The sequence below is a fragment of the Eschrichtius robustus genome, chromosome 19 (genome assembly GCF_028021215.1).
Source record: "Eschrichtius robustus isolate mEscRob2 chromosome 19, mEscRob2.pri, whole genome shotgun sequence".
Classification (NCBI taxonomy): Eukaryota; Metazoa; Chordata; class Mammalia; order Artiodactyla; family Eschrichtiidae; genus Eschrichtius; species Eschrichtius robustus.
In genome coordinates, this window is record NC_090842.1 from 19,048,356 (window position 1) to 19,072,891 (window position 24,536).

The 24,536-nt window shown below is 39.7% G+C and overlaps 1 protein-coding gene and 1 non-coding gene across 4 annotated transcripts in view; one reads left to right on the forward strand and one right to left on the reverse strand.

Moving 5' to 3' along the window:
- Positions 1-26: 26 nt before the first annotated feature.
- NFATC3 (nuclear factor of activated T cells 3) overlaps positions 27-24,536 on the reverse strand; it is a 127,607-nt gene continuing 103,097 nt past the window's right edge. For 2 of the 3 annotated variants that reach the window (XM_068529249.1, XM_068529247.1), the window contains one exon: positions 27-2,941. In XM_068529249.1, the coding sequence (XP_068385350.1) occupies positions 2,820-2,941 (122 nt within the window). In that variant the 3' untranslated portion in view covers positions 27-2,819. Of the gene's footprint in view, positions 2,942-12,198; positions 12,303-24,536 lie in introns of all 3 variants that reach the window. The other variant, XM_068529248.1, reaches the window with a different exon arrangement.
- Positions 15,327-15,433, forward strand: LOC137754014 (U6 spliceosomal RNA). Its single transcript, XR_011071693.1, has one exon. It is a non-coding gene; the product is annotated as a U6 spliceosomal RNA (small nuclear RNA).

Sequence of the window (24,536 nt, forward strand, 5' to 3'; positions counted from 1 at the left end):
CCCATGCAGAGGAACACTCAGGCAGATTTCAAGGAGACTGTTGACCTGTCACCGTTTATTATTTCAGCACTGTAACTGAGGAGCCTGAATTGCTGGCTCTTCTTCCCTTTGTATTTGTGTAAGGAGCACTGTACTCCTATAAAAGGTTTTAAAATACAAAATGTACAAGAAAACACAATCTCAAGTGCTGTAAACATAACTGAGAATCAGTTCCTTAATTGAACATCATCCATTTTATAAAATACAAGGTTTCAACTTGAACCCAATCTGAGCCGTAACTTACAGATGACCATCTGTTCTGAGTATCAAAAACAGGGCATTACAGCCAGACTCGACTCAGCAGAGCTCTGGTGATAGTGGCTAACCCTGGGCAGGGGTGGGTTGCACCCCGGGCAGCAGCACCACACCTGAACCCAAAGACATCTGTTCCTAGCTGTTTTCAGCCATGTTTCTCTGTGCATCTCCAGTAAGCAGAAGGCTGCTCATCCCATTCCTCAACCCAAGATACTGCATGGGTTGGAGGGGGAAGAGGTGGGTCCTAGCACATGCCCAGTTGCTCAGTGTTGTTACTAGAAATCAATTTGCATAGTCCAATGGATGTGTGCTGTAACACCACTATGTTGCACAAAAATTAAGGTATTTATCTACAAAACCAAAAAATACTGTCTTTTACACCAAAGCTTTTACAAAGCTGATACAAAACTGCTTACATAGTATACAAAGCTCTATTTTAAAATTTAATTTTTATTTTAAATAGGAAAGAGCATTTCTAGTGCTACAGGCATCAAGGTATTTAAAAGGCATCAAAATTTGGTGCATAGCAACTCTGTATCATAGAGGCTTTTATTCTTGAGGGCAGCAGAGCACCCCCAAAGGGTCTTGCAAGGGAAGCTCTTGCAAGAACCCCATGTGAGGCAGCTACACCAGGGGCAAGAGAGTGGAGGCAAGTCTGGCCAACTCTCTGGAACTTCATCTCAAGGCGGCCAGCCGCCGCAGCCCCTCCAAAGGAAACTCTGGGCTTCCAACCACAGGCCCTGAAGCAAATCTCACTATCCACACTGTGACACAAAACTCACTTTCAAAGAAAATGTGACAACACCAGGCTCCAAGAAGGACTAGAGTGATTTGCTGAAGTACAGGCATTTTTTTCTAACTAATTTTAGGGAGAAATCTAAAACATCATGGCTTAAAGGAAAAAAAAAAAAGACCATACTTCCTCATTCTGGGTCAATAGCTCCTAACTGGTTGACTAGAGGTGGTAGGCAATGAGCTGGCTCCCTCCACCCAGGCCTCACTTGGCCTCAGTAGACAGTCCTGGCATCTAGGACCCACAATCCCCTGGAATAATAGCATCAAGCCTTTGACCAGCCCAGCACACTGTCTTACATGTAGGCACTCAGAAAATTTGCTTCCTGAATAAAAGTACATTTCATTTGAAAACATAACTGCAAACTTCAGGGGTGTTGAAGTAGGCCCAGGCCTTGGAACGGGAAACTAATCCCATTAAGGGGAGGGGTAAGGGCAGGGTTTGAAAAAAGCACCCAAGTTGGGCACCTCCTTTGGTAGACAGCAGGCTGGAGTTTCTTGCTGGCCCCGCCTTGGGCACCAGCCTTACCAGCAGCAGCACCAGGGCATCTTTGGTGTGGAGGGTCAGGTTTAGAATGCTATCTCATTTTTGGAATTGCCTCAAAGCCTTTTAGAAAAAGGCTATTTTTTAGGCCATGCAGATGGGAGGGTAGGCCAGAATCATTTTAGGCTGTAAACAGAATGAGGGAAAAGCCTTCCATGCCAGTGTAAATCTTAAAAGCGTCCCATCTGGAATCCTGAATGTTCTCTGCTCCTGTCTTGAAGCATAGCTCATTTGTACTTAGCTTCTGACACAGCCTGGCCTCTAGAGATAAGCTAGAAGCAGCAAAGTTGCCTAAACAAATCATCACAAGATTGTGGCAGCCAAATGCAGATGCTTCCACTTGGAAAAGGTCTGGGACCAGAGGACACAAAAGGGAAGAGTACTCCACAGTCTACCTGTTTGTAGGATGGCAGGAAATTAAAGCTACCAAGCTAAGAAACCCCACCTTTCAAAGTTCCCTTACATGTAGTTATCTTACCCAAGGCCCTGAGGGAAAAAAGCAATTTCAACATGGAGACAGCATGGAGAGATTGCAGGAAGATTACCTAGAAAGTTACGAAAATGCTATGCTCTGGAATGTCTTTTTATATTCCAACACTTCAATGATTGGAATGGTGTCATTTTATCTAACAGTTTACTTTTATAAAGAGGTATGAGCTACATTTGGCTTTACTTCCTATGAATCTATGAAAGGCTTCAGGACACATGCTGAGTTTCCGAGGCATAGGTGTGGGCTTGGGGGAATAATTTTTTTTTAATGTTTGCCTCTGGAAGGTTTTATCAAAAGTTTCTACTTTAAAAATATCATCAAAGCTAAAGAGTCCTTCAAATGACAATAAAGCAGTACAAATCACCAATCCTAGCTAAGCAACCAGATCACCTGCAAAAGCAGCACCTCTGAAATGGAGAGCCTGCTGCATTCACACTCAAAGCACCCATCATATAAAAGTATCCTATTTAAATATAAAAAGCAAAGCTCATTTCCCCAAAGATCAGACAGCCTGTGCTGCTCCTGTTCTTTTAAAAAGTCTACCCAAGGCCTGAGTTGGAGGAATGCTGCTTTCCCCACATACGGTGATCCCAACTCCTGGCTCCATCCTGAAGGTTGCAGAGTTGGAAGCCCAAGGTCCAAAGAGAGAAACACGCTGAGAAGTACATGATGGTGGACACAAGGCTGCAGTGAGCGCTGTTAGAGCCCGTCGGATCTTCCTAAATCCAGGGAATCAGGACCTGGGAGGGGAGCCTGCCTGCTCGCCCCTGTTCCTTGGGAAACAGAAATCTGGGACATGTCTCTCCCAATTACCTCGTTCACTGAAAAACAAGAAAGGGAAGAGTGATTAGTGACCTCTGTGTGACTGACCATATGATGCTCAATGCCAAGCACTATTTCAAAGACATTTTTTCCCTTTCCATCGCTTTCTATAAAGATAAAGGCAGTGCTTGAAGTCTGCTCTTGAACTGGATGGCAACATCACTCCAAAAGTTGTTCCAGACCCGCCCCCTTCTCTACCTTTCAGTTCAATTTTCTTTGGGAAGGGGAATGGCTGAGGAAAAAGGTAAACGTTCTTACCCTCACTCTAAAGGCTCTTGCTCTAGCAGAAGACAGGATACTTTTGAAATGTGTTCACCTTAATCTAACTTTTCCTTAATTTCATCCCTTTAGGAGAGTTTTCCCTTTCTGATTCCTGCACTGCACCTGTATATAAAGTAAATGAAAATAAATGCTTTGATGAGAGTAAACCATTGAGATTTGGGGGTTATTTTGTTACCCTATGCTAATGCAAACATCCTTTATCATGTGGGGGCATTTGTATTATTTCTGATCCTTTCAGAAAAGGCTCTTGATTTTGTTGGTTTCTATGATGTGCCAAGCACCTCAGGAAGCACAGTCTTCTGTGAGGTCCAGTGCAAAGCGTTTTAATCTTAAGGAACCAACATAGACGGGAACACCCCAAATAAGAAACTTTAGTTCTCTCACCATGAGAACTCTTCGCTTTGAAATGAAAATTCTTTGCTTTATCAACTAAAGATTCTATACTAATTCCACTCTTAGGCATATACTCAAGAGAACTGAAAACATACATCCACATAAAAACTTGTACTCAAATGTTCATACCAGCATTATTCATAATAGCTCCAAAGTGGAAATAACCCAAACGTCTACCATTAATGAATGAATAAACAAAATGTGGTCTATTCCACAAAATGAAATATTATTCAGTCTTAAAAAAAGAATGAAGTTCTAATACATGCTACAACATGGATGAACCTTGAAAACATTATGCTAAGTGAAAGAAGCCAAACACAAAAGGTCATATATTGTTTGATTCCATTTGATTCCATTCCAAAATGGCCAGAACTGACAGAAAATAAATAGGTGGTTGCCAGGAGTAATGGGAAGGAAGGAATGGGGAGTGACTGCTCAGGGGTATGGGGTTTCTTTCTGGAGTAATGAAAATGTTTAAAAATTAGATACTGATGATGGTTGCACAACTCTATGAATATACTAAAAAACCAATTTGTGTATTTTCAAGGATGAATTTTATAGTAATGAATTATATCTCAATACAGCTGTTATAAACAAAAATAGACCAAAACAAAAAAAAAATCTCTATAATTAGCATTTGAAGTGATCATAGAGCAAAGGAGACACTAATGATTGTTTAAGAAATCTTCAAGGACTTCCCTGGTGGTGCAGTGGTTAAGAATCCGCCTGCCAATGCAGGGGACACAGGTTCAATCCCTGGTCCGGGAAGATCCCACATGCCGTGGAGCAACTAAGCCTGTGCGCCACAACTACTGAGCCTGCACTCTAGAACCCATGTGCCACAACTACTGAAGCCCGTGTGCCTAGAGCCCATGCTCCGCAACAAAAGAAGCCACCACAATGAGAAGCCCATGCACTGCAACAAAGAGTAGCCCCCACTTGCCGTAACTAGAGAGAAAGCCCACGTGCAGCAACAGAGACCCAATGCAGCCAAAAAAAAAAAAAAGAAAAGAAAAGAAAAGATTAAAAAAAGGAAAAGAGGACTTCCCTGGTGGCACAGTGGTTAAGAATCTGCCTGCCAATGCAGGGGACACAGGCTCGTGCCCTGGTCCGGGAAGATCCCACATGCCGTGGAGCAACTAAGCCTGTGCGCCACAACTACTGAGCCTGCACTCTAGAGCCCACGTGCCACAACTACTGAGCCTGTGTGCCACAACTACTGAAGCCCACGTGCCTAGAGCCCATGCTCCGCAACAACAGAAGCCACTGCAGTGAGAAGCCTGCCCACCGCAACGAAGAGTAGCCCCCACTCGCCACAACTAGAGAAAGCCGGTGCAGCAACAAAGACCCAGCACAGCCAAAAATAAATTAATTAATTTAATAAAAGAAAAGAAATGGCTTCAAACCCCTTTAAAAAAAATCTTCAAATATTAACATCTAATCTTTTTATTGTTTAGGTAGTTAAGAAAAAAATTCTTCAAACTCATATACTCATCATGGCTATAAGGAGAATGGAACTAACATTCGCTGCACAAATATTTATTGAGTATCCATGGGTTAACTTTAGAGTTGAAATTTATATCTTATTTCAGTTAATCTTCACAGCATTTTAAGATCACTATTACCCCACTTTACAGATCAGTTAACAGAGGCTTTGCCAGTTCACACAATTTTCTTAGTAAATGGTAGAATCAGTTTCAAAACACCTGTTCAACTTCTTGAAGGCCAAAAGAGTAGAAGAGCATAGAAATCATTTAGACAAAGATAATGCAAAGGACCTGGACATGTGTGGTGCTCACAGTGAGTGTGGTGATGGTAAGAAGAGGGAAAGAGGAAAGGACTGATTCGCCACTACCACCAACGTTTTAAGTCTAGGAAGAATAGCGCTGTCACTACTGGAAATACGCTGAGAAGGAATTTAGAGGAGGAAGGTGGTAGGTTAGGTCTGGAATTGGATTTGGAAATTAGAACATCCAAATGGAAAAATCTTATGGGTAAGGGACTACACTCAATGGTCAGAGCAAGAAGAGATGTATGTACCTTCTTACTAGAGACCTGGAAGTATGGGAGCAGTTTCATAGTTCCACTGAGGAGCAAAAGGCTGAAGAAAAAAAGAGTGGGAGTAGCCTTGTGATCTGATGAGAAAATAGGACCTGGGAAAGCAAATATATAAGCAAAGGAATGGCCTGGAAATTAGGTTTGGCTTGAATACAGGCTCTGCCACTAATTCCATGTGTGTCCTTGGACAAATTACTTCATATATCTAAGACTCCCATTTCCTTAGCTATACAATGATGGTGTTAAACTAATAAGGTCTCTTTAACTGTAGAAGTCTGTGATTTGTCATCAGACAAATTTTCAAGTGGCAGTACTCAGAAGGGCAAAGAAGTGAAGGATAAAAATTTGGCCTGACTGTGGTTAGTATTTAATGTAGAATAGTAAAGAAGTGGGACTAGTAAAGCAATTATACTCCAATAAAGATGTTAAAAAAAATTTTTTTTAAAGTGAGGCAAAGAAGTAGGACTAGAAGCTAAAGGAATCTAACTACAAAAGGATGAAGATTAAGCAGTGTTGGCTAGCTCTAATAATCACTAACTGAGATCAATTTTTGAAGGTCATTGGTACAGACTTATGAAGGTCTTTGTCAGATAGAGGATGCTTTTCAAGTAAATTTTCCAGGCTAGGATTTATTGACCATTCATGATGGTTTGCAAAGAAGGATGGAATTAATCTAAACTGACTCCTGACTGCTAGAAATAACTCACTGAAATAGTTTCTATGTAAATGAAAAGTTATGGGGATGCTCTGCATGACAATACATTTTCTCTTCAGTTTCCTCATAAGTATAATGGAGATTTTTAAAAAAACCTCTTATATAGTAAATAAAGGGACATAAATAGACAAGGCAGCCTTTGGCACCTCTGTCATAACAAGGGAGCAGTGTTTTCAGTGTAGATTCTATGTGTGGGTCTATGGGGTAGTCTCGTGCTAAGAAAGAGCACAAGGATGGCCCGTGATCTCTCTGCATGGCCTCTAACACTACTCGCATTAGATTATCAGTAGGCATCAGTATTATCTGTCTCTTGAATAGCCTGTGAACTCCTGAAGGACAAGGACTTTACTACCGAGGAAACATCAATTTCTGATGACTGAATAAATGGATCATAATTCAGTACAATTACTTGGAAGCTATTTGGAATAGTACCCTGAAAGTTCATTAGGTGGTGGGGCTGGAAAGGGACCAGAGAATGTTATTAAGACTAACACAAGGCATCTGATTTTGATTTTGGCAGTATCTATCTTAAACAGGTCTCACAGCAGCAGTGGCAAAAAGCCAAGTATAGAATCAAGTACCCAGCTCACATTCAAGTCATCTTTCCTGTCGCTTATTCCTTCCAAAGACGGTAACTTTAGAGATGGTCCAGGCTGCCATTAAACACACCTTTTTCAAATCTTGTCTCATTGTTCAAGTTTTAAAACAAGATGATTAAAAATGGTGCTTTATCATCATCGAAAACCATGTGATATATTGTTTTCCTGTGTCTTTATGAGGAAGTCAGTGCTTACATTTTCTTAAGGATGAGGGTCTATAACAAGCACTATCCATCCACTTACCAAGTACACTTTGATGATAAGGATAAACACATCATTTTCTGAAGAAGTCAGGTGGTGACCTTTATAGCAAAAGCCTGATCGAAGGTGTGTTATTTCTGTTCCCCCTTACCAAAGTTCTGCTGTTCTTTTGCCTAGTGTGTAACCTCATTTAGTTAAACCAACCTGCAAGGTTCCTGACAGTTCAGGATTTTAAGACTAGGATAAAGCTAAGAAGGTTTTCCACAAAGAAGCACTCAAGCCGACTATACTCAAATATACTTTAATATATAATAATCACAGTCAGTAGATTTAAGTTCCAAAAGGGCAAGGAACTTGTCTATCTTGTTCTCCATTGACTCCTTAGTGCTTGGTAAATATTGAGTGCTGATTAAAGTTATGTATCAATTGAATCTTTAATGTAATATGGGACTTGGCAAAACAACAAAAATTATGCTCAAATAATAGCTACTGAATATGAATTTTAGGCCAGGGAGTCAGAACTGTAACAAAGCAGTCCCTTCACCATCCTTTAGCAATAACTTGAGCACAGTGTGGTATCCAAGCCCACTGCTCTCCTTTGCCCCCTCACTTCACACTTAGGCTGGGGGCTCTGGGCTCTGGCTCCCACCTCTGGGTTCCTGAGATAGCCTTCTAATGTGACTGGCCAAAATTTGTCAACTTGAGCAAATTAAAATTATTACTGGTAAACAAATCTATAATGTAATTTATACGTAAATCATTAGCAATCGTGATAAATACAGTACTAATTTCTTTAAAAAATTAGTGCTTGCAATTTTCACTTCCTTTTGAATGTATATATGCATGAATTTATTGATTTATTTAAGTCATACTCCGCAAAGCATGTGAGTTGGCTTTATTTTTTTTTCACCAATTTAAGGTAAAAACATAAGGAGTTGTTTATGCCCCTACTGTACAATTTTATCACTTCCCCCCTATAAAGAGTAAAGTGAATTAAAAGCCTAGAACAAGGGTCAACAGCCCTCAACACCCGTGGTAACAGGTTATGTAGGTCACAGCATCTGGCCTACTTGTGGCAGCTACCGTCCTTGACTCCCATTACCCCAACACCTGGCTTGCCTATGCTACCACAACAGAAGTAGTCAGAGCCATCAGCAATATTCGCTGTAAGAAAAAACAACTTTTTTTTTTTTTATCCAAGAAATGTTCAAATTAGCAGTCCACTGTAATGCTATCTCTACACACAAGAATGAGGTGTTTGAGTAACAACTGGCCTCTTATTTAGAGCTACTTCCAATGCTTACGGATTCAGAGTTAGAGCTGGCAAGCATGGTAGGGTATGAAATCTCACCACCAGGTGGAGGGGCAGGGTAACCCAGGGCACTGCCTTTGGAGTAGGCGGATGCACACTGTCAAACAAACAAAAGTTCAAAGGGCCTTCATAACTAGCATCTGAGCACCTTGATCACTTTTGTAAAGTATTTTTTGGTATAATCAGTCTCCATTCATGTATACTATTTCATTTTAAAGCTGCAATGAACATTCATCAAAGTTTAGCAAATTCATCTTTTCTTCCTTTCCTTACACCCCAAGATTTAAAGGTATAATTCATTCTCTGGGTGAACAATTTTATGGAGATATTACACTTTATAAAATGAGGGCCATATATAAGTACAATCATTTTCTGAATTTCACTTGAAGAAATAAGAGAAATTTGGAAGTAAAGGAATAGAAATTATTTTAAATGGATGAAAAACTAGTATTACTTTATGGTTTATTACTCTATAAGCATAGTTTTCCTAAGATTTATTTTTAGGTTATTAGATAAGTTATAAGTATACCATCTAAATGAAATATATAAAATACTGAATTCAACTATTTATGGAATGAGCTGAAGAATTAATTTGCATTTATCAAAATCTGATTAATTTGCCTTTTCGAGCTGAAGACAGAAAAAAGTTCCTGAAAACTTAGAAGGTACCTATGGTAGACTGCTAAATGTCCTAATTCATTCTTCTCTAGTAATTGAGTTTAACTAGTCACAGGGCCACTCAGCTACAGACTACATTTCCTGGCTTCCCTTTTGTAGCAAGGTATGACCATGTAACTTGCTTTCTCTAATTAAGTGTGAGTAAAAGTGATGTGTGCATATTCCTCATCACTTGCTCAGTAACCTCTTCCCCTCCTTTTCACACCCCTTGCTTTGGGCTAAGACTCAGTCAACGTGGTGACTCTGCTTTGACAATACCTAAAGAGGTAGAGGAACAACTAAATGAAACAGGAATCCTGATCTCTGAATTACCGTAAGGTGTGAGAGAAAATTCCAGTGTAGTTAAGACACTGCATTTTGGGATCTATGTTATAATAACCTAGCTTACATTATTAACAAAAATAAAACTCACCACCATAAAGGTAAGACAGAAAGGATATTTAAGCATTTTAAGCAAGAACCAAGATAACCAGCTTGAGCTCTATCATACCAAGTTTTTAACTAAGTTATTTTATTCCATTCCATTCTATTCTATTCTATTTTTCGGCTGCGTTGTGTGGTTTGCAGGATCTTAGTTCCCTGACCAGGGATTGAACCCGGGCCCCGGCAGTGAAAGCACCAAGTCCTAACCACTGACCGCCAGGGAATTCCCTAAGTTATTTTAAGTTTTACACTGAACTCTAGATAGCTTCCAACCATAGGACAGATTGAAAATTACATGCACAATGATCAGAAGATACCCTTCACTTTTAACATTAGATTTAATACTACTAAAGGGAAATTATGACACTTTTTTCCACAACTGACTGAGGGGGAGATCAGTCCTATTATTAAGGGTCCTTTCTTTCTAAGAAACCTCTTATATATGTGATACTATACTAAGTGTCATACAGATCTTTCCTCTAGAAAAAGTTGTAACTCAAAACATTCTACAAACATTAAGTCTCCAGCTGAGTACACAGTGCACAGTTACTTGAAAGTATATTCAAGTATCAGCACGTATGTTTTTGTATCAGTAAAAACTGAAATGTGGGGGGAAAAAAACCCCAAAAGAAAAAACTTCTTTTCAACTTAGGTTAAGATGTGAGATTCTGGGGACTTCCCTGGAGGCGCAGTGGTTAAGAATCCGCCTGCCAATGCAGGGGACATGGGTTCGAGCCCTGGTCCAGGAAGATCCCACATGCCGCGGAGCAACTAAGCCCGTGAGCCACAACTACTGAGCCAGCGCTCTAGAGCCCATGAGCCACAACTACTGAAGTCCGCACGCCTAGAGCCCGGCTCCGCAACAGAAGAAGGCACCGCAATGAGAAGCCCGCACACTGCAACGAAGAGTAGCCCCTGCTCACCACAACTAGAGAAAGCCTGCACGCGGCAACAAAGACCCAACACAGCCAAAAATAAATAAATTAAAAAAAAAAAAAAAGATGTGGGATTCTGAATTTTAGGCCTATCAGAAGACTGTCCTTTTCCTTATTTTTTTTCATTTTCTCTGAGTAATCTTGTCCATTTCTATATACTGTACTGATGACTCCCACATCTGTTGTCTCCAGGGCCCAAACCTGAGCTCCAGAGCTGTAAACCCACATGACTCATTCCACACCTATGCTATGAATCCCACATGCTTGCCTCTTCAAGACCTTGCCCCATCAATTTCCTGCACTCTTCCATCTCTTTAATCAGTCTACCCACCCACCCTCTCCTCCTGGATTCTTTTCATCATTGCTTAAATATGGGTAAGTCTCTATCTCAAACAAGCAAGCAAGCAAACAAATAAAAACCCTAGACCCAAAAAAAAAAAAAAAAAAAAAACCCTAGACCCCACATGGCCCTCTATATCTAATTTTTTTCTTTCATTGTTTAACATCTTAAAGGAGTTATCTACACTGCCTGCTGTTTCTCTATTCTTACCTCCTGTTCATTCCTTAGTCATCCATTGATCCCTTCACTCCACAGAAACATTTCTTACCAAGATCACTAGTGACCAACTTGTTGCTTCATACACAGGAAGGGCAGTGGGGTAAACACTGGAAGAAATAAGCTTTAATTTTGGTTCAGCCGTGATGTGACTAGGGCAACTTAATCTTTTTTCAACTGATTTTCTCAACTATGATACAAGGAAATTCATTTAAATCCTTCTATAACTCTCCTGAGAGTTTTATAGATATGTAGAAATTTAGTTGCCAATGATGTGAGACCAGGGTAGGCTGGCCCAGCTTCTGGGAGAAGCCAGGGTTTTGGTGCCTTGTCTGATCAGGAAGCTTTAGTATCCTAAATATAAAGATTTGGGTAGTGGACATGATTTCTAAGTCCCCTTCCAAATCCAAATTCATTAAAATGAAATTCAAATGGCATTTTGAGAACTACAATCTGTATGTTTATAATTTCTACCACAGACTTTCTCACGTGGCTTTGAGAGTCTTTGAAGAAAGAAGCTGTGTGAGGGAGAGGGAGTGGTATGGTTGCTTGCTGAGGTAGAGAGGCCTGAGGCCCAGCCCCCTCCTCACAAGCACTGACTCCTTCCAAATGGAGCCCCAGATGAACTACCAGCGTGCAAACATGGGCCTAAAGGACAGGCTCAAGGGTAAACGATCCAGGCTGCCTCTGGCAAATGGCTAACATTTCCTGCTTTATTTCCATTCCATACTGCCTCACATCAAAACTTAGAGCACTTGACCAGAAATGAGTAGGCTTACACACCTGATCAGCAACCAAATTTACTCCGCACCCAAGCCACAGAATTCATATAGACAGGACTCCCTCTGCTTTGGTTCAATAAATCCAATCAACACTTGACTTTTATTCAACCCCAGACTAAAATTGTAAGTGTGAGAGCCTGAGTGTAGTTAAATTTAAAAAGCACTCTTACAGTCAAAGTTTAGCTCCAGAGATAATGAGTGGGCCCCTACCAAGAAGATGCCCATGTATACCCCCTCCTCTGCAGCACATGCAAATCTGGCCACTGCATGCAAATATCAGACTTGGGCACAAAAACAGTGACACATTTCAATCAACACTCACCCTCTAGATTCTCCAGAAAGGAGGTGGACATGAGAGCTCACTGTGGTTAGGCCATTTCTCTGCTGAACCTGATGGCTGGTGTTCCAAGTCAGACATAAACTGGTCTGTGTCAAAGAAGACAACATCACTACTGAATGGAACAAACCAGAGGGTAACAATCTACTACATGCCCAGCTTGTTTTTTCCTATAATTAAGAGGAATTTAGCTGTCCTTTATCTGTCAATCACTGCATAAAATGGCTCCCCGCATTTTATTAGATAATATAAATACTGGAGTCCAGAGAGTTTAGGTAACGCTGATTTATTTTCTAAATTTAAAAGGGCAGTCATTTAAAAAAGTTACAATGATGGTTTTCAGTGATTTTAAAGGACAGATTTAGTTTTAAATAAACTAGTTTTTATTAGATTAGATCTATCGGTGGTTCCCAAATACATGTCTGTGGTTACATCAGAGTTATCTGGGCACTTAATAAAAAAATAAACTCCTGGGCTCTACTTCAGAGCACAGAATCAAAATGTCTAAGGGTATGAGCCCAGAACACTATATGCATAGGTAAATTTGTGGGTCGTGGAGGAATATTTTTTAAACTGAAGTTCACATCCATTAGCAGGCTATGAAATCAATTCAGCAAGCTGAAATCAGTATTTAAAAAAATAAATAGAACAAAATAGAAGATAAGCTACATTTTTTAAAATAAAGGTTAAGGATTGGCTTGTGAGCCCTTCAAGTTAGTTGTGTGTGTTTTTTGTGTTTGTTTGTTATGTAATGGATCATGCTATAAAACTTACTTCTTATTGTTAGAAGCTGTCAAAAATGTTGAAAGTCACTGTACTCAAGAAGAGTCACTATTACCAGTTTTGTGATAATCGCTGACACACACAGATGCCCAGTTAAAGAGTCCAAAATACAATGAGGCAAAACCTCCTCCTTTGACCTATAAGGAATTATTTTTGGCCTTTGCTGTATGAATTCAAATAAAAGGACCTAACCTTTTATTAGATTCTAGAAGAATGCTTATTTTATCTTGGAAGAGAAGAAACTGTAGTCTCTGTGAACTAATTAATACCCTCCTCTTAGGAAGATAAAAGAGGGAAAACAAAGGAGGAGCCAATCTGTTCAAAATGCAGCCTCACTAAAGGGGTCAAAACAAAACACAAAAACCAGAAATCCTTTGTGCGTAGGCAAAATTTTTCTGCCTTGAGCTTCTTTATTACTAAATTTGAGATCACTCACCTAGCTTTCAGGGGTGACTTAAGGATTACAGTGTGTATGAAGTATTTTAAAGACTCCAGATATATTGTCAAAAGTCTCCCGTCTGAGGTTGCCCAATCTTCACAACTGAGTCCTTCAAAACAAATTCTAAAGTGTAGAACATGTGAGTCCACGTAAATCAGCACATAAATTAGAAGAAAGAAGCCAAGGCCAACAGACGCTGGGGGCTTTTGTGAGTTGGCTGATACAGTGGTAGTTTCAGATTGTGCTTGTGGAGACTTGCAGTCCTCGAGACATTTTTCTAGTTCCTTGAAACACTGTTGACAGCTCCAAAAAATACCTGATTTATCTCTTCCTATCACAAAAACTTTCACCAGACATTTAAAGAATTAACACTAACCCTTAAACTCTTCCAAAAGATAACAGAGAAGGGAACACTTCCCCTCTCATTCTAGGGCCAGCATTACCCTGATATCCAGGCCAGACAAAGACACTACAAGAAAAGAAAACTACAGAATATCCCCCGTGAATATAGATGTAAAAATCCTTAACAAAAGTACTAGCAAACTGAGTTCAGCAGCATACTAAAATGGTTACACATCATGACCAAGTGAGATTTATTCCCAGAATGCAAGAATAGTCCAACATACAAAAAAATCAATGAATGTAATATAGTATACATTACTAGAATGAAGGGAAAAAAACCCATATGATCATCTCAATTAATTCAGAAGTATTTGACAAATTTCAATACTCTTTCAAGATAAAAACACCCAATAAACTAGGAATAGAAAGAAATTTCCTTAACATGTTAAAGACCATATATGAAAAACCCACAGATAACATCATACTCAATGGTTAAAGACTGAAAGCTTTCCCTCTAAGAGCAAGAACATGACAAGGATGTTCACTTTTGCCACTTTTATTCAACACAGTACTGGAAGTTCTAGCCAGAGAGATTAGGCTACAGAAATAAAAGGAAGAGGTAAAATGACCTCTGTTCACAAATGACGTGATCCAATACATAGAAAGCTCTGAAGAATCAACATACAAAAAAATGTTAGCACTAATAAATTACAGGATATAAAATCAACACACAAAATTTAGTTGTATTCTATACACTTTTAATGAACAATCTAAAAAGGAAATTTATAAATCAAGTCCATTTATAATACCATTAAAAAGAACAAAATACTTAAAAATTAACCAAGGAGGGATTCCCTGGTGGCGCAGTGGTTGAGAGTCTGCCTGCCAATGCAGGGGACACGGGTTCGAGCCCTGGTCTGGGAGGATCCCACATGCCGTGGAGCGACTGGGTCCATGAGCCACAATTGCTGAGCCTGCGCGTCTGGAGCCTGTGCTCCACAACGGGAGAGCCCGCGATAGTGAGAGGCCCGCGCACCACGATGAAGAGTGGCCCCCGCTCGCCGCAACTAGAGAAAGCCCTCGCACAGAAATGAAGACCCAACACAGCCATAAATAAATAAATAAATAAATAAATAAATAAATAAATAAATAAAAATTAAAAAAAAAAAAATTAACCAAGGAAGTATAAGATTCGTACACTGAAAGCTACACATTGCTGAAGGAAACAGAAGATCTAAATAAATGGGAAAACATCCCATGTTCAAGACTTCATATTGTTAAGATGATAATACTACCCAAAGCAATATACAGATTCAATGCAATCCCTATCAAAATCCCAACAGTGTTTTTGCAGAAACAGAAAAACCCATCCTGAAATTCATATGCAATCTCCAAGGACCCTGAAAAGCCAAAACAGTCTTGAAAAAGAACAAAGATGGAAGACACACTTCCTGATTTCAAAACTTACTACAAAGCTACAGGAATCAAAACAGTGTGATACAGGCATAAGGACAGACATACAGACCAAAGGAATAAAATAGCCCAGAAAGTGCTCGCTTCAGCAGCACATATACTAAAACTGGAATGGTACAGAGAAGATTAGCATGGCCCCTGTGCAAGTATGACATGCAAATTCATGAAGCATTCCGTATTTTTAAAGAATCTAAAAAGAGTGGATATACGTATATGTATAACTGATTCACTCTTCTGTACAGCAGAAACTAACACAACATTGTGAATCAACTATACTCCAATAAAAATTTAAAAGAAAAATAGCCCAGAAACAAACCATGACAATATACAGTCAATTCATTTTCACTTTCAAGCAAGGGTTCTACTGGACATGCAAAAAAAGAATGGAAGCTGGACTCATCCTTCATACCATATACAAAGTTAACTCAAAATGGATCAAAGACCTAAACATAAGAGCTAAAATTATAAAACTCTTAGAAGAAGAAAACATAGGGCAAATCTTCATGACCTTAAATTGGGCAACGATTTCTTAAGTATGACACTAAAAGCACAGGCAACAAAAGAAAAAATCGATAAACTGGACTTCATCAAAATTAAAAACATCAAAGGATCCTATCAAGAGAGTGAAAAGACAATCCATAGAACGGGAGAAAATATATGCAAATAACTTATTTGATAAGGATTTAATACTCAAAATATATAAATAACTCCTACATCTCAACCAAAAAACCAAACTCAACCAAAAACATGGGCAAAATATTTGACTAGACATTTCTCCAGAAAAAATAAACAAATGACCAATAAGCTCATGAAAAGATATCCAACATCATTAGTCATTAGGGAAATGCAAAATAAAACCACAATGATACCACTTTACACCCATTTAGGATGGCTGGGTTTTTTTTTTTTTAATAAAAAATAAGTGTTGGCAAGGATGTGGAGACACTGGAACCCTCATGCACTGTAAATGTAAAATGGTGCAGCCACTGTGGGAAAAATATTAGTTTGGCAGTTCCTCAAAAAGTTGAAAAAAGAATTCCATTTGATCCAGCAATTCCACTCCCAGAATACCCAATAGAACTGAAAATAGAGACTCAGATACCTATACTCCAATATTCAAAGCATCATTATTCACAACAGCCAAAAGGTGGAAACAAACCAAATGTCTTTCAACAGATGAATGGACAAACAAAATATGGCATATACATACAATGGAATATTATTCAGCCATAAAAAGGAATGAAATTCTGATCTATGCTTACAACATGGCTGAACCTTGGAAACATTACGCTAAGTGAAATAAGCCAGACACAAAAGGACAAATGTTGTATTCCACTTATATGAGGTATCTTGAGTAGGGAAAGTTATGGAAATGGAAAGCAGAATAAAGGTTACCACAGGCTGGGTTGTGGGGAGAGAATGGGGAGTTATTGTTTAATGTGTACAGAGTTGTTGTTTAGGGTGATGAAAAAGTTCTTGAAATGCACAGTGGCGATGGCTACACACTAGTTGAGTGTACTTAATGTCACTGAACCATACACTTAAAATGGTTAAAATGGTAAATTTTATGTTATGTATATTCTACCGAATTTTAAAAATTTCAAAAACAAACTGCGTGGGACTTCCCTGGTGGTCCAGTGGGTAAGGCTCCGCGCTCCCAATGCAGTGGGCCCAGGATCAATCCCTGGTTGGGGAACTAGATCCCGCATGCATGCCGCAACTAAGAGCCCGCATGCCGCAACTAAGAGTCCACATGCCACAACTAAAGAAGCCCACATGCTGCAACTAAGCATCCACATGCCGCAACTAAAGAAGTCCACATGCCACAACTAAAAGATCTCGTGTGCCACAACTAACACCCGGCACAGCTTAAATAAATAAATAAAATATTAAGAAAAAAAACTGTGGGTTTTCTCATAGCAGAACATTGTATGAAATGACTGAATGAGGTTTTCACAGATCTAACCATTAACTCAAAGCAACACCTGGAGGACTTCTGTAAATCCCTCTTAAAATTTATAAATCTGGGATATGGAATCTGTTCCTTTTAAAAAAATTTTTGTTTATTATTTATTTATTTAGGCTGCGCTGGGCCTTAGCTGTGTCATGCAGACACTTAGTAGCAGCATGCATGCAGGATCTAGTTCCCCGATCAGGGATTGAACCCAAGCCCCCTGCATTGGGAGCGTGGATTTTTACCCACTGGACCACCAGGGAAGTCCCAGATCTGTTCCTTTTATAAGCAAGTTTTGAAAAATTAAATATTTATAAATTATGAAATATGTCTGTGGGAAGATGAGCAAAATTTCCCCACTCATCCAAGCTGCCTCCCCATTTGACCAAGTTGCTTACTTTAGCCACCTTATCGATATATATAGGCTTTTCTGGTTTATACAAACAAGACAATGATCTGGTGGGTACAAGAAAAGAAAGGCTTTGGAACTGTAGTGTCATCACTTACTGGATTGGTGACCTAAGGGAAGTTGTTTAACCCTTGTAAATCTGTTTATTTACTTGTGAATTTGTTTACTTATTTATTCAAAGTCTCCTGAAATGTAAGTGTAGGCACTCTGCAACATTTTATAGAAATACAATTATTATTACCTAAATTGATAAAGGCAGGACAATTAAATTATCACTTAATGACCTCAACTAGTCTTGTGGCTTTAACTACCTCCTGCATGCCAACAACTCTCAAATTTATATCTTCAGCCTATAACTCACTTCCAAACTCTAGACTCATTCAGCCAACTGACTACTTTATATCTCTACTTGAATGTTCAACAGATACCATAAACATAACACATCCAAAATTGAACACCAGATCTTTCTCCAAAACCTGCTCCATCCAGAGCCTTCCCCATCTTACCTGACAGCAACTCCATCTTTTCAGTTGCTCAGGCAAAACCCCATTGGTGTCATCTTTAACTTCTTTCTCTCACACCTCACATGGAATCTGTCAGGAAATGTTACTGGCTCTAACTTTAAAATACATCAAAAATCAGTCCATCTCTTAGTCCAAACCATCATTTCTGGCCTGGATTACTATAATAGCATCTTAACTGGTCTCCCTGTTTCTGCCCTTGCCTCTCTACCCAGCAGCCAGAGTGACCCTGTTAAAACTTATATCAGGGGCTTCCCTGGTGGTGCAGTGGTTAAGAATCAGCCTGCCTCGCAGTGGTTAAGAATCCGCCTGCCAATGCAGGGGACATGGGTTCGAACCCTGGTCTGGGAAGATCCCACATGCTGCGGAGCGATTGAGCCCATGCGCCACAACTACTGAGCCTGCACTCTACAGCCCTCGTTGCACAACTACTGAGCCCACGTGCCACAACTACTGAAGCCCATGCGCCTAGAGCCCATGCTCCGCAACAAGAGAAGCCACCATGAGAAGCCCGCGCACCGCAACAAAGAGTAGCCCCTGCTCGATGCAACTAAAGAAAGCCTGCGTGCAGCAACGAAAACTTAATGCAGCCCAAAAAAACCAAAAACCAAAAAACCAACAGTAATTTAAAAAAAAAAGAATCCGCCTGCCAGTGCAGGGGACGTGGGTTCGAGCCCTGGTCCCAGAAGATCCCACATGGCGTGGAGCAACTAAGCCCGTGCGCCACAACTACTGAGCCTGCGCTCTAGAGCCCGTGAGCCACAACTACTGAGCCCACGTACCACAACTACTGAAGCCTGCGCGCCTAGATCCCGTGCTCCACAACAAGAGAAGCCACCGCAATGAGAAGCCTGCGCACCTCAACGAAGAGTAGCCCCCGCTCACTGCAAGTCAAGAAAGCCCGCGTGCAGCCAAAAAATAAATAATTAAATAAACAAATTTATTAAAAAAAAAAAAAAAAGTTCTCAGTTTTAACTTCTAATACAAATAAAAACTGATACTACATACAAACCACCTAAATAAAAGTTCTTGGGGATCCTCAAAAATTTTTAAGATTATAAAGGAGTCCTGAGAAAAAGACAGTCTCTTCAGCAAGTGGTGCTGGGAAAGTTGGACAGCTGCATGTAAATCAATGAAGCTGATTTACACACCCTCACACCATGCACAAAAATAAACTCAAAATGGCTTAAAGACTTAAACATGAGACATGACACTATAAAACTCCTAGAAGAGAGCATAGGAAAAACATTCTCTGACATAATACCAATGTTTTCTTAGGTCAGTCTCCCAAGGCAATAGAAATAAAAACAAAAATAAACAAATGGGACTTAATCAAACTTACAAGCTTTTGCACAGCTGAGGAAACCATTAAAAAGAAAAACAACAATGAAAAGACAACCTATGGAATGGGAGAAAACATTTGCAAATGATATGACAGACAAGGGCTTAATCTCCAAAATATACAAACAGCTCATACAACTCAACAACAAAAAAACAAATAACCCAATCAAAAAATGGGCAGAAAACACATGGGCATGCTAACAGATGCTCAACATCACTAATTATTGGAGAGATGCAAATCAAAACTACAATGAGATGGGGCTTCCCTGGTGGCGCAGTGGTTGAGAATCTGCCTGCCAATGCGGGGGACACGGGTTCGAGCCCTGGTCTGGGAAGATCCCACGTGCTGTGGAGCAACTGGGCCCGTGAGCCACACCTACTGAGCCTGCGCGTCTGGAGCCTGTGCTCCGCAACAAGAGAGGCCACGACAGTGAGAGGCCCGCGCACCGCGATGAAGAGTGGCCCCCACTTGCCACAACTAGAGAAAGCCCTCGCACAGAAACGAAGACCCAACACAGCCAAAAATAAATAAATAAATAAAATTAAAAAAAAAAAAAAAAAAAAAAACTACAATGAGGTACCACCTCACACAGGCCAGAATGGCCATCATTAAAAAGTCTACAAATAAATGCTGGAGAGGGTATGGAGAAAAGGGAACTACACTGTTGGTGGGAATGTAAGTTGGTATAGCCACTATGGAAAACAGTATGAAGATTCCTCAGAAAACTAAAAATAGAATTACCATATGATCCAGCAATCCCACTCCTGGGAATATACCCAGACAAAACTATAATTCAAAGAGATACGTGCACCCCTATGCTCATAGCAGCACTGTTCACAATAGCCAAAACATGGAAATAACCTAAATGTCCATCGACAGATGAATGGATAAAGAAGATGTGGTACATATATACAAGGGAATACTACTCAGACATAAAAAAGAATGAAATAATGTCATTTGCAGCAACATGGATGCAACTAGAGATTATCATACTAAGTGAAGTAAGCCAGACAGAGAAAGAGAAATATCATATGATATCACTTACATGTGGAATACAAAATATGGCACAAATGAACTTATCTACAAAACAGAAACTGACTCATAGACATAGAAAACAGACCTGTGGTTGCCAAGGGGGGCGGGGGGGGGGAAGGAGAGGGAGGGACTGGGAGTTTGGGTTTGGTAGATGCAAACTATTACGTTTAGAATGGATAAACAACAAGGTCCTAATATATAGCACAAGGAACTATATTCAATATCCTGTGATAAACCATAATGGAAAAGCATATAAAAAAAGAATGTATATGTGTGTATAACTGAGTCACTTTGCTGTACAGCAGAGATTCGCACAACACTGTAAATCAACTATACTTCAATTAAAAAGAAAAAAAAAGGAGTCCTGAGACCAAAAAGTTTGAGAACTGTTGCCCTACACGTTTGGCTCCCCATTACCTCCTTGACCACATCTCCTACTACTTTCCCCCTAGATCCCTCATATTCCAGCCACACTGGCCTCATTGCCATTCCTCAATAAGCCAGACATGCTCTTACCTTAGGGTCTTTCCTCTGCTTGTCCCTTTTGCCTAGAATACTCTTCCCCCAGGTATCTACATTGGTAATTTCCTCATCTTCAAGGTTTTTTCGTCTCATCTTCAAGTTTTTGATCAAATGTTACCTCATCAATGAGGTTTATTTACTGTATTTAAAATTGCATGGACTTCCCTGGTGGCACAGCAGTTAAGAATCTGCCTGCCAATGCAGGGGACACAGGTTCAATCCCTGCTCCAGGAAGATCCCACACACTGCAGAGCAACTAAGCCCGTGTGCCACAACTACTGAGCCCGTGTGCCACAACTACTGAAGCTCACAAGCCTAGAGCCCGTGCTCTGCAACGAGAAGGCACCGCAATGAGAAGTCCACGCACCGCAACGAAGAGTATCCCCTTCTCGCCACAACTAGAGAAAGCCCTCACGCAGCAACGAAAACCCAACATAGCCAAAAAAATAAATAAATAAAAAATAAGTAAATAACATATTTTTGTCCCTGTGAATGATTCATTTCCAAAGGAACTCAGAAACAGGATATGAATTTTAAAATAGAATACATCTTTAGACACTGGCTTTGTATCTTACACTTGACAGACATCAGAAAGTTACTATGTTTACTGTGTTTATAGAAGTGAGATTATATAAAGTAATCAACTATAGTTATTTCAGAAGCCACTAAACACATGCAAGACGATCTAAATTTCAGACAGACCTGGATTCAAATGCCAGTCCCAGTGTCTGTGGTCATATAACACTGGTAAAGTGCTTAAGCTCTCTGAGCCACATCTCTGAAAATAAGGTTAATAATTCACTTTTTACAGATTGTTGGGAAGAACTAATGAGCTACTAGCAAAGTGCCTACCACAGTGTTCAAAAAAAAAAGTTTTATTATCAAGAAACAGTAACCATAATTCATTATTATTATTTTTAGATTGTAAAACATTTATTTATCACAGATACATCCAGGTTTCAGAGATGTTAACATGTTTGAAATAAAAAGTGCCCAATAGAATCAATGAAATACATACTGTAAGTAGTGTTGGGGCAATCAGCGAAGTATTTAAAAACTAAATTTAGATCCCACCCTCAATATCTTACAACTCAGTGTCTTATACTCCAATAAAGTCTAGGTTAAATAAAAAATTTAAATATTAACAGTAAGATCATTCAAGTCCTAGAGGAAAATATAAGTGGGAACTTTGTATAACACTGGGGTAAGATAAGCCTTTCTAAACAAGATTCCCAAAGTACAAATCAAAAAGAAATGCTGCGGAGCAACTAAGCCCGTGCGCCACAACTACTGCGCCTGCGCTCTAGAGCTCGTGAGCCACAACTACTGAGCCCATGTGCCACAACTACTGAAGCCCGTTTGCCTACAGCCCGTGCTCCACAACGAGAAGCCACCACAATGAGAAGCCCGCGCACCACAACGAAGAGTAGCCCCCGCTCACCGCAACTAGAGAAAAGCCCTCGCACAGCAATGAAGACCCAATGCAGCCAAAAATAAAAACAAACAAACAAACAAACAGAAATCAAAAAGAAAAGATATATTAGGTTGGACCACCTAAATATTTTACATTTCTATAGATCAAAACACTATTTTAAAAACTGGTAAACAAACGAACTGGCAAAATGTATATGCAATACATGTGAGACAGAAAATTGATTCATTAATTATTTTTAAATACACTTTTTGAAGTGAATTTATTTTGAAGACTTCTGATATGCTGTGATATGCTGGCTATTTACTGGTAACCTCTCTTGGATTTTTCCCCGTTTATGTATAAATTTTAGTGTCAAGTTGATTCAAGGAAAAAATTTTGTTCATATGCAATATAACTAATTTGTGCCATGTGAGATAACACAGACACACCTGATATGAGAAATAAAAGGTCTTCTCAAATGCTTGCCCTTGCTTCACTGGGTCTAAAAATTAAATTTTCTTATTATATATCCAAGAGTGGTTGTGTTTAAGGTCCTGAATCCCCATCATGATCTGTTCTGCATAAGCCATGATCCAAAGCTTACATGGGTATTATTTGTGGGACTTTTTGCCTCTGGAATTATCCATCATAAGTATGTTTGAGGCTGGATGGTACATGTATGCCTCCCAGAAGAGTATTCATGAGTTACCCAGAGTCCTAGTTAAAAGAGAAAGTTCAGTATTATCTACCTCCCTCCACTACTGAGCCCCTAAGTGATTCAACACCTCATTTGGGACCCATTCTCATCATTGGCTATGCATGGCTTTCTTTTGTTTTATTTATTTAAATACAATAAACACCAGTAAACGAGTATCCAACAGGTGGGCTAGCACACTGACAATAATATTTACCATTCTGCTCCTCCATACCAGTCTCCTGATTTCCCCATCCAAGTTAATCACCTGAATCTTGTATTTATCATTTCCTTGCAACTGGAAAGCAGGTTCATCTGCTTGTCACCTATATAGAACTGCAGCAGCAGAGGTCATGTCTAGAGTCCCTGTTTACAGTCAAATTAGCAATTGCCCTACATTCAGGATCAGCATGTTACTGCACAGAGCCTGCAAGTGGCAGTGTCAGTTTTCACCACAGCAGCAGGTCAGGCTATATTTAACATGTACCCTCTTCTCTGCTGAAGAGCTGTAGCTATGGCTCTGTTAGTTTGTGAACAAAGAAGGACAAGAGGGAATTGAGGGACTCTAATGGAAAGTTCTTACTGGATTCAGCTCAATCACAAATTAAATGGGCCTGTATTTAAAAGTCTAAGACAGTCTAGTTTAACAATACTATAATCTTAATTAAAATGCTTAAAACACAGCTGTGACAATTTCTATATTTTTGTACTGTTTTAATGTATATCACTTGGTCCAAATCTGGGACATACACACTATAATGCACAGAAGTGTTTAGGAAAAATTACAGCTCCAGGCACACAAACTTTACCATCTGAGTAAAAACTCACTGATAATTTTACAGAGTAGCAAATGCTTTCCAAGCAGGGGCAATGGTACACTTAGGTAGCAAAGAAAAATGAAAGTAGCAAAAGAATTTTGAACAATACTCTAATTGGTTGAGTAAGTATATATTACAGCCTTCCAAGGGGACTGCTTGAAAGAGAACATCAATTGGTAAAGGTCAGTATTCTGCTGCTGCTACTACCCCAAGGAGTAATCCCCCTGAGGAGGGAGCCACATTACTCTGAAAACGAGAAACGCTTCTGGGACTCTCCTGAGTTTGGAAGATTGACATGAGGGGTCAAAATCACCTCAATGAACCTGAACAAGGATAACTGCAAAGTTTAGTCGTGGGTTCCAAAAACATATGTAAAAATCCATGGTGGAGGGGTGGGGGGTGGGGATACAGAATGGATGTGATTTAGTTATGACTAATGACTAGTACTTATGACTCACTAAATTAACAGCAAGATGAAGCTAAGAAAATCCCCTGACCTAACACCAAACTGATAAATAAAGTCTTCTGAACAAGGAAGGTGACGGTCCCAATCCACTTTGAGCTGGCTAGAGTGTTC